A 14,288-nucleotide genomic window follows, 5' to 3' on the forward strand; every position below is an offset into this window, starting at 1 on the left:
GCGTATAAGTAATTTGGCGGCTAAATTCATGGCCATGATTACCTCGAAAATCGGCAAAAGCTGTGCTGAAATCGTGGGATGACGCATGTTCGGGGCATTAAATGCGGAGAGACGTGCGTCTAATCAACTGTCAGAAAACTTCAAAGAGAGTTATAGTAATTCCTGCCAAAAAGGTGCTTTCTACCAACTTTCCGATAGCTCAAGATTGTGTCACCGGAAAGCAGTGGGACTATCTGTATAGGGAAAAATATGACATGACACGTGGCTGCTTAAAGGAAGGACACGTGGAACACAAGATGGGGATGGCCACCGAACATAGCTATTCCGCTTGTCACCGGAAGGAATAACGATCATAAAAGGAGTATTAAATGCTTTGCGCCCGGTAACATTTAATACATAATAGTTTGCAACATTAAGGATGATGGCCCGTTACAAGAAATTTGACATTTATGTCTAACGTTACATCTTCATCAATGACCCTCATAATTGACATTAAAGAATGACATGATTCTAGGACTTCCTTCCCTAGACATAACTATAAATAGAGAGCTCATTTATCATTGTAAGTGACACGAATTTTCTGGCTAACTTAAACTACATTCTATACAGCATTTTAATACAATTTCATTTTCTCGCTTTTGGTCTCATCATTGTTGTGCCCGAAAATCCTGTTCACGGACTCATCAGCTCTGTCATTCCATCTACATTCTAAGGCTAAATATTTTATATTTTATCAATTATTTCATTATTTGTTGGATAAAATTAATTCACTTATCTAGAAATCACGAACAAATTCAACTGTACCGTTTTACGGGTAAACAATAACTTTTTCGCTATGTCCAAAAGCATATTAGGCTTGGCGATTAAAACTTCTCAAATTCGTAGGATTTGTAGTTAGATGTGAAGGAATCACTACCTTTCCAACTATTTCTAATAGTATCCTTTTTGGGGCAAATAGGAAATAAGTCCAACATAAAATAGTAATTATTTGATTTTTGAAAATTAGAAAGTTCTAATCATTGAAATTATCTAGTGGGTGAAGATATATAAACTTAGGAAGTCTATGTGACAAAACAATCATTAATTGATAAAAATCTGAAATAGGTGGACATAACAGCTGGACCACAACTTAGACTCCTAATAATTTTACAAACAGTATGAAGTTTTTTTGACGTTGAAATGTTTATCAATTCGAATCATATAACATAATTTCCAATACCATGTACGCAATTGGACCATTTTACTCCCATGTTATCTATGTTTAAAAAAAAGGATGGGGTAAGCAAAGATAATAGGGTGCGGCAAATCCGGCGCAAGTTGTTAAAATTAGAAACTTCCTAGATCTACTATTTCACTCACCCTCAAATTCTCACTCTTCCCATAAATCAATATCATATATATAAGTTAAAAGTGCATAAGCTGTTATATAAGAAGAAAATTAGAAACATTCAATTTGGCCTTTAGCCAAGAGCCTATTTTGAATAATATATATTTGTGCCTATTAGTATTTCTTCACGTATTACAGAAGAATGTGTAGTAAACTATCGTCACTGTATAAGTTAAAGTGACTTACAACAATAACTACATGTAGCAAGGGCTATATGTAGTGTATTACCGACGAGTTCAATTGAATTCATAATTTTTAACGCGGAGTAAATATTTATATTTAAAAATTTATTAAAATTACAAAAATTAGTAGATATGAACACATAACTTTAAAAATATAATAAATTTAATGCTAAAAGTTTTAAAAGTTGAACCCATATGGGTCGTTTAGTACGCAAGCTAAGGACTAATTTATCCCAACTGGGATGTGGGATAGAATAATCCCAACTTTGATGGGATAAGGTGAGATATTCAGTACTAAGTCTGAGATTAAATTTATACCATCTTTGGTTGACGGTATGAATTTATCCTGGAATAAATTTATACCATCAATCAAACATGGTATAAATTTAATATCACATCTTATCCCACCTTATCTCGCATATTCATAGGGTTCAAATCCTGGATCCACCTCTGTGTAAAAGAAAAAAAATTAAGTATATTGATTTGATCTACATATATATATTCAGTATATAAAATTTAAAATCTATATATATAAATGATAATTGATCCAATGAAAGATTATTCAATGGTATTTCACCCACTAGAAAATCTTAGAATAAGAAAGACGAGTGACTTCAATAAAGTCGGTTCCTATCATCTTGCGTCACTCTCTAAAAATCTTAAAATAGTGAAGAATTACAGTTGTGTTTGAAGTCTAAGCTACTAATACCCCCCACTTAGCGTCTTTATTAGTAATCTCATTTTCTCTCTCTGCCTTAACTAGCCTGAAATGTGTATGCCTCTTTCAGAACATGTAGTTTCTTGATTAATTAATTTATTAGTATTACTACTGCAACGTATTAATTAAAATTTGATTATTTTATTAGCTATGTCTACATGTATATGTACACAGTTCTCATTTGCAGGAGGAGTAGATTGAAAGAGTGTCTTTTTACTCTTTTTCACGAGTGAGCAAACCTGTACTGATTGGATCCATACTTCTACTGCATTATATTCTCTCTCTTTTTCTCTCTCTCTCTCTCTCTAAACAATCCAAAACCGCGTTGGTAAAAGCTTATAGTCAGAGATTGTGAAAATTGTTTGAATGTGAAGAGCACTGTGGTGTTTTCCAGTGGGAGCTGAAATTCAGGAAGAACAAGAAGACAATTCTTGATTTTTGGGAATTTGATTAGCAAAGTTGAAGGCTTTTTGCTATTAAGAAACTGGGTTTCACTTATTTTTTCTTGAGGTATTCAAAGCTTCTCTTTTTGCAACTACTTTCCTTTGATTTCTTGGTTTTTTCCTTGGTGGGTTTTGCTTGTTTTTGTAAAAAGATTCAATGGCTTTTACTTATTGAATTGATCTAAAATGGGGTGTTCTGGATTTTTTATTTCTGTGTTTGTTTAGTAAACTGAACTGACTTTACTTCCATTTTTACTCAACTAAATCTCAGCTTTTACTTGGTGGTTAAGGAAAGAACTTGTTCACACTCTTATAGTAGCATAAGCATTTAGTATTTTAGTTTAGTTTAATGTATCTGCTTTTGTTCAACTGTTTCTGACTGTGGATTGCTACATTTTATTGCTTTGCAAATAATACTGTTATGGAAGTTCATTTGGGGGTCTTATGGATCTAGTTGGAAAAGTGTGATTTGATCTTGTTCCTATAGATAGAGTTTATTTATTCATGTTATTGTTTATTTATTTGAATAACGTTTTCTTCTTGGGGGTTACAGGTTGGAACATGTCAAGGCCACTCCATAGAGGTTTGTTAGGTGGGGGGAGGTTATCAGTTAATGGCCCTGATATTTGGGATGATTCTCAGATGAAAGATAAAACAGAAAAGGAAGATTTGGAGCGTAATCGCTCAGCTGGCGATCAGACTCCTTTGTCTATCAAATTCCTTTCCCGGATTCTGTTTCCGGATAATTCTCCTTCAAAACAAAGTTTGGGTGAAAATGGCTTACTATCTGATCCATTTAGCCCTGGAACTGGCCGAAATCGGCTTAAGTACACTTTGCTTTTGATCAGGCTGAGCTTAGTTGTCATAATAATTCTTGCTCTTACCGGATCCTTTTGGTGGACAATTTCGATAACTTCTTCATCGAGAGGTCAAATATACCATGGATACAGACAGCTTCAGGAGCAAGTAGTATCGGACTTGAGGGACATAGGGAAGCTATCTCTTGGTGCTGCAAATGTGAAAGATATGGAATACTGTCCTCCCGAATCCGAGAACTTTGTTCCATGCTTCAATGTGTCAGAAAATCTTGATTTGGGCCTTTCTAAAGGCGAGGAGTTTGACCGCCGATGTGGACCTGGTTCAAGACAAACTTGCTTGGTACTTCCCCCTGTCAATTACAAGATTCCTCTTAGGTGGCCTACCGGTAGAGACGTCATTTGGCATGCAAATGTTAATATTACTGCACAGGAGGTACTCTCCTCTGGAAGTTTGACAAAAAGGTGAGTGCAAAATACAAGTTTCTTTTGCTTAACTATGGCTGTATTATTTGCTCCTGTGCTTATTCTCCTCATTTCATGCAATCTTAGGTTGATGATGTTAGAAGAAGAGCAAATTTCCTTTCGTTCGGACTCTGCTATGTTTGACAGCATTGAAGACTACTCACATCAAATAGCAGAAATGATTGGATTACGGAATGAATCGAATTTTGCACAAGCTGGAGTAAGTGGATTCTAATTGTTAGGCCTGGTTTCTGGTTGTACTTTCACTTGTGCAAGTTCATCCTTCATCCTTCATCCTTCATCCTTCTCTTATATCATCTTCTGTTAAGGAAATTTTTCATTCTTGTAGTTTGTTATGAAATCTTTTTTATTATTCTCCATAGTTTGTTCATTGAACATTCGTTTAAATTTCACTTCGGCTCTTGAAGGACGGCTATCTATCAGATTTGGAAATATTAGTTCTATTTAGCCCCAGTTTTCCTTTTTGTCTGGTGCTGTTAAAGTTGCACCAAACTCTAATTACTTGATATTCCTGCTTCCTTTTCAGGTCCGAACTATCTTGGATATTGGATGTGGTTATGGCAGTTTTGGGGCACATCTCTTTTCTAGTCAACTATTGACCATGTGTGTTGCAAACTATGAAGCTTCGGGAAGTCAAGTTCAGCTAACACTTGAAAGAGGTCTTCCCGCAATGATTGGATCATTCAATTCAAAGCAGTTGCCTTATCCATCTCTTTCCTTTGATATGATACATTGTGCAGAATGTCATGTTGACTGGGATCAGAAAGGTACTTTCATAAGCCAGTTGGAGAAAGTGACAATTTCTGATATTTACCAATTTGTTTTAAGACGCTTGCATAAATATGTATATTGTTAATATTTTCATTTCTCGTTATCTGGAAAATTACGCATATGCGCATGTTTAGTACAAAGTTCGGGTAGAACCTCATTTCGGTCTCACTTTGGTATAAATTGGTAACCAAGTGATATTTCATAATTCAAAAATGGCATTAGGAACATAGAAGAAGCTTCTATAAATGCATCAGGCGATTTGTAATGAAATAAGTGGAAACTTGACGAATAGTGTTTTACTCAACCAGACTATGCTCCTATACATATTATTTATATATTATATATGTTGTGATGCAGTTCCAAGGCTGATCCCATAAACCTTCACAAATAACACCTTGTTTTCTCAAATACAGATTTGTTATCTGGTTTCTCTGCTCCTCCCCTGAAGAAGAGGGATCTGACAAAAGTTCTTAGACATTAGCCATTTAACAAGTAATCTGATGTCCAGTATCTTTTGCATACTGCGATTGGTAACAAAAGTTTGGGAATAATCTAGTTTATATTGATCCTTTCAAATGTTACTTCACATTTTCACTGAAGAGTAATGAATCTTGGGGGAGGCCTTGTCGTTGGTGCTTCCTTTAACTGGTTGTTTCTTTTTTAAGATGGTAGTGTCCGGGTTAGGTCTCGCGCACCTCGACTATTCCACTAGGTACCTGTTACCTCCCACCAGCATAGGTATCGGTTAACTCTACTAGCCAAGGTTTAGGCTGATGGGAAGAGTTGCAATCGCCTAGTATTTTTTGCATCCGCCAGTACTTGAACTTAAGACCTCATGGTTCTCTTCCCACTTCATTGACCACTAAGCCATACTCTTGGGTGTAATGCTTCTCTTTCCTTTTAGGAACTGATATGACATAGGAGCAAACTTTTCAAAGTCTCTGTGATTCGGTACTATACTAGTTATTAGCTTCATAAAGTTTCTTCCCACCTCTCAAATATGTGCCCTATAACTAATGTACAACTTAAATCTTTTATATGATTTATTTGTTACCTTAATAAAATCTGAATTCTGGTACAGATGGTATTCTTCTTGTTGAAGTCGATAGATTATTGAGGCCTGGTGGATATTTTGTCTGGACTTCAACTGTTACGAATACTCAGCGCTCCCTCCGCAACAAAGTGAGCTTGAAAATATGGAACTTCGTCCGGAGTTTTGCTGAAAGTATGTGCTGGGAGCTGTTGTCACAACAAGATGAAACTGTTGTATGGAAAAAGACAAGTTTAAAGAAATGTTATTTTGCAAGGTGCGCAGACCATGTCCACATATCTTCATTTTGATTCTTACCATTCCCTGACCCTCTATAGGTGCAATATCTTTAATCAAGGGGCATGTGAGCAATGATTGTGTGACTATGAAAAGTTGCTTCTATTTACAGGAGACCAGGTGTTGGGCCTTCTCTCTGCAGTAAAGGACAGGACATTGAATCCCCGTATTATCGACCACTCCAAGCATGCATTGCAGGAACTCAAAGCCGCCGGTGGATTCCAATTGAAGAAAGGACAAAGTGGCCTTCTAGGGCAAAATTAAACTCCAGCGAACTTAAGATTCATGGTAATGGGCTATCCTCATTCTCAAAAGTTTCAAATGTGAAGCACTCTGTTTCATGTTGTTATTTAGTTTCCTCTAAACATCTAATGATAACGCTCTGTGTTTTGTTAGGTTTGCAATCTGAAGCTCTTGCTGAGGATTCCCTTAACTGGAATTCAGCAGTTAACAATTATTGGTCACTTCTTTCACCTTTAATATTTTCCGATCACCCAAAGAGACCTGGTGATGATGATCCTTCTCCTCCCTATAATATGCTTAGAAATGTGTTGGACATGAATGCCCATTTTGGTGGTCTGAATGCTGCTCTACTGGATGCAAGAAAGTCAGCGTGGGTCATGAATGTGATTCCCAGTAGTGGGCCTAATTATCTTCCCCTAATTCTCGACAGGGGATTTGTTGGTGTTTTGCATGATTGGTAAATTCTTCTCACTTTCTCTAGTGAAGGAATGTTCTTGTTTAAGGTCAACTCTTAATACATGCAACATTTGCTTGTTTACATGATATAGAGAATGCTAGATGCATAAATCTGTGAGTAAATTGAATTTGGATGACAGCTTCTGATCGTCCTAACTCTGATTTTTATAATTGATGAGCCTCACAAGTCATATTATTTGGTTGACCAGTACTATCTCGAACTGGAATTACCAGATCACTATTAAGCCTATGTTCGTCGGTTCTATTCAAGGTTGATCCTTCCCTTAGAGTTGTCACCTTTCACAACTCATTGGTTCTGCAATCTATTCAGTCATACTCATAACTATGTTCAGTGACTAGATTTCCCTAACCAAGCTACCGTCCCACAGAGTTCCTTTCCACCTATTTACATGAAATTTATCTTTTAGCTTTGACTTTAGACACTTAAAAGTTGGAGAAGTTTTATGCTAATTAACTCATTTTTTGTGATTGAAATGAAGAGGGTTAGTGTGTACCATAATAAAGAACAAAGTACTGATAACTGAGTAATATGATTGTCAGTCTAAACTCTTGTCACTTTTATTAGCTTTTTGGGAGCTTTATTTATCCTCTTGAAGGTACTTATAGGTACTGGTTTGTGCTTGACTAATCAAAAGCAAAAAATAAAATAAAATAAATTGTGCTAGTTAGTCAGTGGATAATCTTCATCTGGGGTTTCTTTAGTAGCTACCAGAGATACAAAATCAGGTGGGGAGGTAACGATGTGATAACTAATTAGACAGCTTTGTCATGCATTTCATGCTTCCTAAAAAAATGTCTTTTCTTTAACGGCCTGTGTGATTTGGGGCTAAAATAGGTAGTCTTGAAAGAATTGCAGGAGGACAGAGCTTGCGATATAGCTTTTCACTACTTGGAGTTATAGTGTTGGAAGTTCTCAGGGCAAATTTCCGTGTATATGAATATTGCTTCAAAACTGTGAAAATGATGTACAAAGCAGCAAAAAAAAATTCTTTATTCAACTTATATTTCTGTTGTTAAGAGGGAATACCGTATTGCATAGATAGTCGGCAAGATTGATACATGCTTGTTGATGACTCATCTTAACACACATAAGCGAACTTCTAAATACTTTTGAAACCGACTTGGTTTTCAGTAATGAAAATGTTGACTTATCAAAATAGTTGATTGCGAGTCACATAAAAGCAATTCATCTCGATTCATAAACTTTATCAAAACGGCCTTTTTTATCTGTTTATTTATTTATTTTCTTTTGGTTGGATTCAGTGACTAATTTTGCGTAGTATTTCCTTTGCAGGTGTGAGGCATTTCCAACATATCCGAGAACTTATGATCTAGTACATGCTAATGGACTTCTGTCAGTGGAATTTGGCCAACATAGCAGATGTCTGATGTTTGATCTGTTTATTGAGATAGATCGTGTTCTTCGTCCAGAGGTATGTTTATTTGTTGCTATGTTTATTTGTTGCTATACCTTGCATAACCTCATTTTGAAATCATGCAGAAGTTAGATGAACTTATTTATGGTCAACGGGTATTGACTTTTCAAGCTCTAATGGTTATAATGGTGCAACAAGATAGAATTAAGATATCTCTATTTTGATATATCCACTTCTTTTATAAGCAACCAAAGTGTGGTATGGAACCAAAGAGAACTATATTTCCTTTTTTTCTTAGTAGTCACTTTTCCCATCACTTGTCTTTTTCCCATTTTTTCCCGTCTTCCTTTTTATAAGCATTCTTTTCTTCTTCCCATTCATGTGCACTAGACTGCAACTTGGAATGAGGTCGTAGAGGTTATTATGGTTTATATTCGTTCTTTACAACCTGAACATTATACCCTACTTATGAGATATCTATTATTTCTACCTCAACATGCCATTTACCCTCCGATCTTGTGTACTAAAACCCCGACACACCCACTTCTAGTCATTGTTAATGTAGCTGAATGCTGACTAAAATCAAACATAGTGCATGCATCATGCTCATTTAGGAAAGTCGTAATCACTTGGCTAGACTCTGTCTATGTTATTTTCGCTAACCTCTAATTACATGCTGCAGGGCTGGGTGATTATACGTGATACTGTCCCTCTTATTGAGTTAGCAAGAGTTCATGCATCACGTTTAAAATGGGACGCGAGAGTTGTAGAGGTTGAAAGCAGTGACGAGAAGCTACTAATTTGCCAGAAACCATTTTCTAGAAGACAAGCAAGCTAAAAATATTGGCCGGGATCTCAAGGATGTAGATGATAATACTCATTTGTTTGTTTGATGATATTATTAAACAGCATAAAGTTCACAACAGAAGGGTGGAACCAAAAATTTTGGACATTCAGAGAAACAAGATAACAGAAGAAAACAAATGGTTCTGCAAATGCACCAACCACATCTCCTATGTAGCCGTAAGGTGTACATAGGGCCATGTAATTAAACATTCTGAGGCACAGGGCAAATGAGAATTGATAGGGCTATAGTTTTTCCTTGTGATGTCTCATTATAACTATACGAGCCATATGTTGATTAAAATTGTGAAGGCATTTTATACAATAAGGGCAATCTTAGCTACTGTAACATATCAATTGTTTTGGCATTGACATCTTTCCCCGCACTCTTTCTCCTTTTTGGTAGTTTATTCTTAATAATCTTTGGCAAGTGTTTGGCATTTTTCGGAAAATGTTTTTTCATTTTTCACTGTTTGGTTACATAAAATAGTTTGAAAAATATTTTTCTAGATATCATATTTTTCTGAAATTGAAGGAAAATGATTTCCTTAGACTAACCTATTAAGTAGCTCAAATACAACTCATGAAACTCACCCCAAAACAAAGGAATTTCAACCTAACTTATCTAGAAATTTACTACTTAGTTGCCACATCATCAGTTTTTGTATCTAAGTTTAAAAATGAGAATCAAGGTATTTAAGTTTTAGGGTGTGTTTGGTATGACGAAAATGTTTTCCCATTTTTCACTGTTTGTTGCAAAAAATAGTTTGGAAAATTTTTTCTGCACCACCCCCGTGCAAATTTTTTTTAATTTTTTTTTTGTATTTTCAATTTTTTGTTTTTTCGTTTTTCTGCACCACCCACCCAAACCCCTCACTCCCCCCTGCAATTTTTTTATTTTCTTTTTAAATATTTTCAGTTCTGATTTTTTTATTTTTCAGTTTACACGCGTGTCGATCTCTTCAATCTTTAACATGCGTGTCGATCTCTTCAATCTTTAACACACATATCGATCTCTTCAATCTTTGACATTCTTTCATTAAATTCATCAAGTCGTGTATAAGTGCCGTGTCAAAGTACAATTCGCTTAACTTTAGATGGCCTTTCTTGAATTTAGATGTCCAAATATGCCACATGCAAGCATAATGTGGCATGCCAGTATAAACCGTAGATGTTGCCTTCAAGATACTCTCATTCCGGTCCGAAACAACACACATATTTGATTTTTCACCATATGCATGTTTGAATTGCTCAAAAAACCACTTCCATGATGTGTCATTTTCTGAATCAACAACAGCGTATGCTAGTGGTAATATGCTACCTATCACATAGGTACCAAAAATAAATTCAATTTCAGTAATAAAACTTGAAAATATAAAAAATACAGTCTCAGAAATAACTTTATTATAATATTTTTATAATTAATCAGTTGTTAGCATGATTCCCCTATATGCCGACTTCAAGAAGGTGCCATCAACTACTACAACTGGCTTACAATGCTCCCATTTTTCGAGTTCCAAAGTTATGAATTCAGAGGTTTATGTATTTAAAAGTTTGGGGGTTTAGAAATTATAGAGTTTTCGGATTCGAAAGTTTGCGGGTTCGAAAGTTTAGCGGTTCAGAAGTTTATGAAATTTGTGGGTTCAGAAGATTGTTGGTTCGAAAGTTTATGGCTTCATGTTTATTGTATCTAAATTATTTATAAATACTCTTGAGAAGTTATTTTCCTTAATTTGCATACCAAACACCGAAAAATGAGTAAAATTATTACCTGTTTCCAAGAAAATATTTTTTTGAAAAACATTTTCCGTTATACCAAACACACCCTAAAAGTTCTTTTGGCTTTAATTCTGTACTTTGATAATCAGTTGTAAAATGCTTGTAGGAATATAGGATGCCAGCCATCACCATGTAGATTAAGATTTTGTTCTTAATGTAGTAATTAAGCATTACTAATATTTTATTTGAATTTTATTTTTATTAATTTTTAAATAAAGTGAATTATACTCGAGCAGATTCTAAAAAAGAAAAACAGTTATAATTATCCCGTATTTAGATCTAGATATGTATTCATATTCAAATATCTTAATATTTAATATAACATTCGTGGCCTTTAGTTGCATTTTGAATGGTAGATGGGCAGAATTCCACGTATTAAGCTGTGAGTGATGACATAAAGTCACATTTCGCAATTCAATGCTAGAAAATTTTCATTAAACGATAAAAATCACTTGAAAAATAGATAACTATACAAATTTGTTAAACAATATTAGTAAAACGGTAACGAGTATGAAATTTTGGATATAAACCGCATTATCTCAACATAAAAATTACAATAGATAAGTTAAATTATTGGGTACACAATTGTATCAGCGTAGTGATATACTTCGCTTTCCAAGGAAAAAGACATAATTGGAGCTTGAAGATCTAAACAAATATATTATGTATATATTAAAGTACTAGTTCATCAAATTTTTGAAATTAAATTTAGATATTAAGAAAATATACAAATATAATAAAAAATTCTATATCTTTTAATTACCAAGCCAACCTTAGCTCAGTTGGTAGAGCGGAGGACTGTAGTATGCTCTCATAGCAATCCTTAGGTCGCTGGTTCGAATCCGGCAGGTCGGAGTTTTTATATTTTTAATTAATTTCATCTCTTTCTTTTTCTGGTTTCTGTAAACAGAATCCTAAACCCTTTGTTTTCTTTTTTATCACACTGCATTACAAAGTTATTTTTAAAAAATCAATGACAAAATACTTGGATGAAGAAAGACATACTAACTAAATTCGATCAAAACCAGTAGCTAGCTACCACATGGCATCAATTCCAAAAGTTGTACAAGATATAGGGTGTGTTTGGTACGAAGGAAAATGAATGATTTTATCACTTATTTTTCTTTGTTTGGTTGGTGAGTGGAAAACTTTTTCCAAAATATTGTTTGGAGTATTGTTTTCCCTTCACTGCACTGCTTTGAACTTCTGGTGCTAAAACTAATACTCCGATCATTTCGATTTATGTGATACATTTTCATATTAGTTTGTTTCAAAAATAATGACACATTCATATATTTGAAAATAATTTAATTTTTAACTTTCTACTTTACCCATTTGAGAGAAATTTTTATAGCAACGCAAATGTAAAATATCCCCATAAAACTTCTAACCCTTTTAAGTTTTTAAGATTACAAGTTTCACAAGTCTTTGACCATTTCACCGGGTACCAACTATCTTTCACCAATATAGATATTGGATTACTTTATCCACTAAGGCATAAGATGCGAAGAATCACGTAGGTGTTTTTGTATCTCGTTGGGATTTGAATTCTAATCTCACATGATTTTCATTCACTTTATTGACCGCTAAGCCACATTCTTACTAATAGCAACTTTTCTAAAAGAAACAATGGTTAGTATTGTGATTTGCGGGGTGTCAGATAGGAGCTAAGCACACATCAGAAGTGAAGTGAAATGCGAAGTGTGAGAAAAGATCAGCAAGTTAGAAGAAACAAAATCTCTCACTTGGGAGAAAATTAGTATTGATCAACAATGTCTTGGTTTCCTTGCCGATGTATGTCATGTATTTACGGTCAAGATTGAGAAAGGGCTTGACAAGATAAGAGAGTTTTTGTGCAAGGTAATCAAGAGAAAACATTTTAGCTTTGTTAAAAGGAGTTATTCTAACCAAAAGCAAGAGGTCTGGGCTTCAAAGACTTGAGGAAACATAGCAGATGAAATGGTTTTGGAGGGTTAACATTGAGAAAGAGTTTTTGTGGAGAAATGTTATTGCAACTAAGTATGGCACGTAAGGGCAATGGTCCAGAAAGGTGGTCAGAGCTTCATTCCCCGGGGTATTAGTCTAGTCATAAGAGCGTAATGCATGATGTGTGAGCTAAACGGGAGTCATAGGTTTGAACCATACCATAGACAAAAGTTTGGTATCAAGTGGTGAAAGATAGAGAGGTGGACCCATTATTCACAAAGTTTCGAACAGTGCGCTACATTCTTTGGACATTTCTAAATTATAAATGAAGGTGGTCAAAGCTTCATACAATTTTTCTTTTTAGAAGAGCAAAAGCAGATGTGGCATGAATTTTGGCAAGAACTGAATTGGTAAAGGCAGCAAGAGACTTTTTGGGTATGCTACATGGATTGGGCATACCCCTTAAAAGACCTATTTTCATTTTTCAGACCTTTTAAACTAAACTCAGCTTCCTGGTGCAACAGTCGCAGAATGCAGAGATTCTGAAGCTGAAATTGAAGCAGAAAAAAAATTACTTTATTTAGGACAAAAATATCCTTACAATAAATTTATATCTTTTAAATTATCCCTTATATATAAATTTTTCCTTTTTTTTCTTCTTTTCATTTCTATCATACTGTTCTTCTCTTTTTTATTTTCATCATATTTTTATTCTCTTTCTTCTATCCCTTTTTAGAATATTCTCTCTACTATAAATAAAATACATTTTAATTTGTGTTTTATTTTATGTTTATATTTGAATTGAATTTATTTCTCTATTTTAAATAATACTAATTGCAAAGTGAACCTAAATTCTCCTTTTTCGTAATTTGATACTTAAAAGTACTTTTTGAAAAGATTAGCCAAACACAATTTGCTTACAAAAAGCATTAATTAAATTAATTGGCCAAACACAAACTGTTACTTTCCAAAAATACTTTTCTTAAAAGTACTTTTAAAAATAAGCAATTTTTGGCAGTTTGGCCAAACGGACTCTTAATCTCCTTTAGTTAATTTGTTTTCGAGACTTTATTGCTTCCTACTTAATCTCGTTCAATTAATTTTCTTTTCTTTCTTAAGAAAATAGTAAAAATTATAAAAGCAATAATTCTATAACAAAGATAAAACTCGTAAACCAATTAAAAAGGAGTCTAAGTACATCTAGTTTCCTACTTTAATTTTGCTGGTATTTCTTTTATAAATATGGTATATTTATATAGGTTTTTAAATAAAAATTAATATAAAAAATTTAGTTGATTTCGAAATCCTAAATATTAAAAAAAATAGTTAAATTTGTGAACGTTATTTTTAAAAGGTAAAAAAGGAAACGATATTTCGCTAAGGAAACAACATTTCGCTAATGTATTTGAGTTATAAAATAAAAATTTAAAAAGGGTAAGTTCTTGAAAATGATGAATATTTATCTTATTTAGCTAACTCAATAGAAGAAACCTTGCCCAACCAAAGTCCTTAGAT

At 34.1% G+C, this 14,288-nt stretch overlaps 1 protein-coding gene and 1 non-coding gene across 2 annotated transcripts; both read left to right on the forward strand.

The window, feature by feature from the left end:
• Nucleotides 1–2,257: 2,257 nt before the first annotated feature.
• On the forward strand, nt 2,258–9,419 carry LOC107831723 (putative pectin methyltransferase QUA2). Its single transcript, XM_016659519.2, has 9 exons — nt 2,258–2,797; nt 3,284–4,010; nt 4,098–4,230; nt 4,558–4,798; nt 5,884–6,109; nt 6,242–6,417; nt 6,526–6,829; nt 8,144–8,282; nt 8,908–9,419. The coding sequence occupies exons 2-9, from the start codon at nt 3,292–3,294 to the stop codon at nt 9,061–9,063; spliced, it is 2,094 nt and encodes a 697-aa protein (XP_016515005.1). The 5' UTR covers nt 2,258–2,797; nt 3,284–3,291; the 3' UTR covers nt 9,064–9,419.
• Nucleotides 9,420–11,614: 2,195 nt separating this feature from the next.
• Nucleotides 11,615–11,702, forward strand: TRNAY-GUA (transfer RNA tyrosine (anticodon GUA)). Its single transcript is given in 2 exon segments — nt 11,615–11,651; nt 11,667–11,702. It is a non-coding gene; the product is annotated as a tRNA-Tyr (tRNA).
• The last annotated feature ends 2,586 nt before the right edge of the window (nt 11,703–14,288 follow it).

This window comes from Nicotiana tabacum, chromosome 12 (genome assembly GCF_000715075.1).
Source record: "Nicotiana tabacum cultivar K326 chromosome 12, ASM71507v2, whole genome shotgun sequence".
In the NCBI taxonomy this organism is placed as follows: Eukaryota; Viridiplantae; Streptophyta; class Magnoliopsida; order Solanales; family Solanaceae; genus Nicotiana; species Nicotiana tabacum.

Bases quoted from the DNA above. Each gene is read 5' to 3' on its own strand.
- LOC107831723 (XM_016659519.2), top strand. From the start codon at position 3,292: ATGTCAAGGCCACTCCATAGAGGTTTGTTAGGTGGGGGGAGGTTATCA. The intron at 6,830-8,143 runs GTAAATTCTTCT...TTTCCTTTGCAG, and splicing joins GTTGGTGTTTTGCATGATTG to GTGTGAGGCATTTCCAACAT. The intron at 8,283-8,907 runs GTATGTTTATTT...TACATGCTGCAG, and splicing joins ATCGTGTTCTTCGTCCAGAG to GGCTGGGTGATTATACGTGA.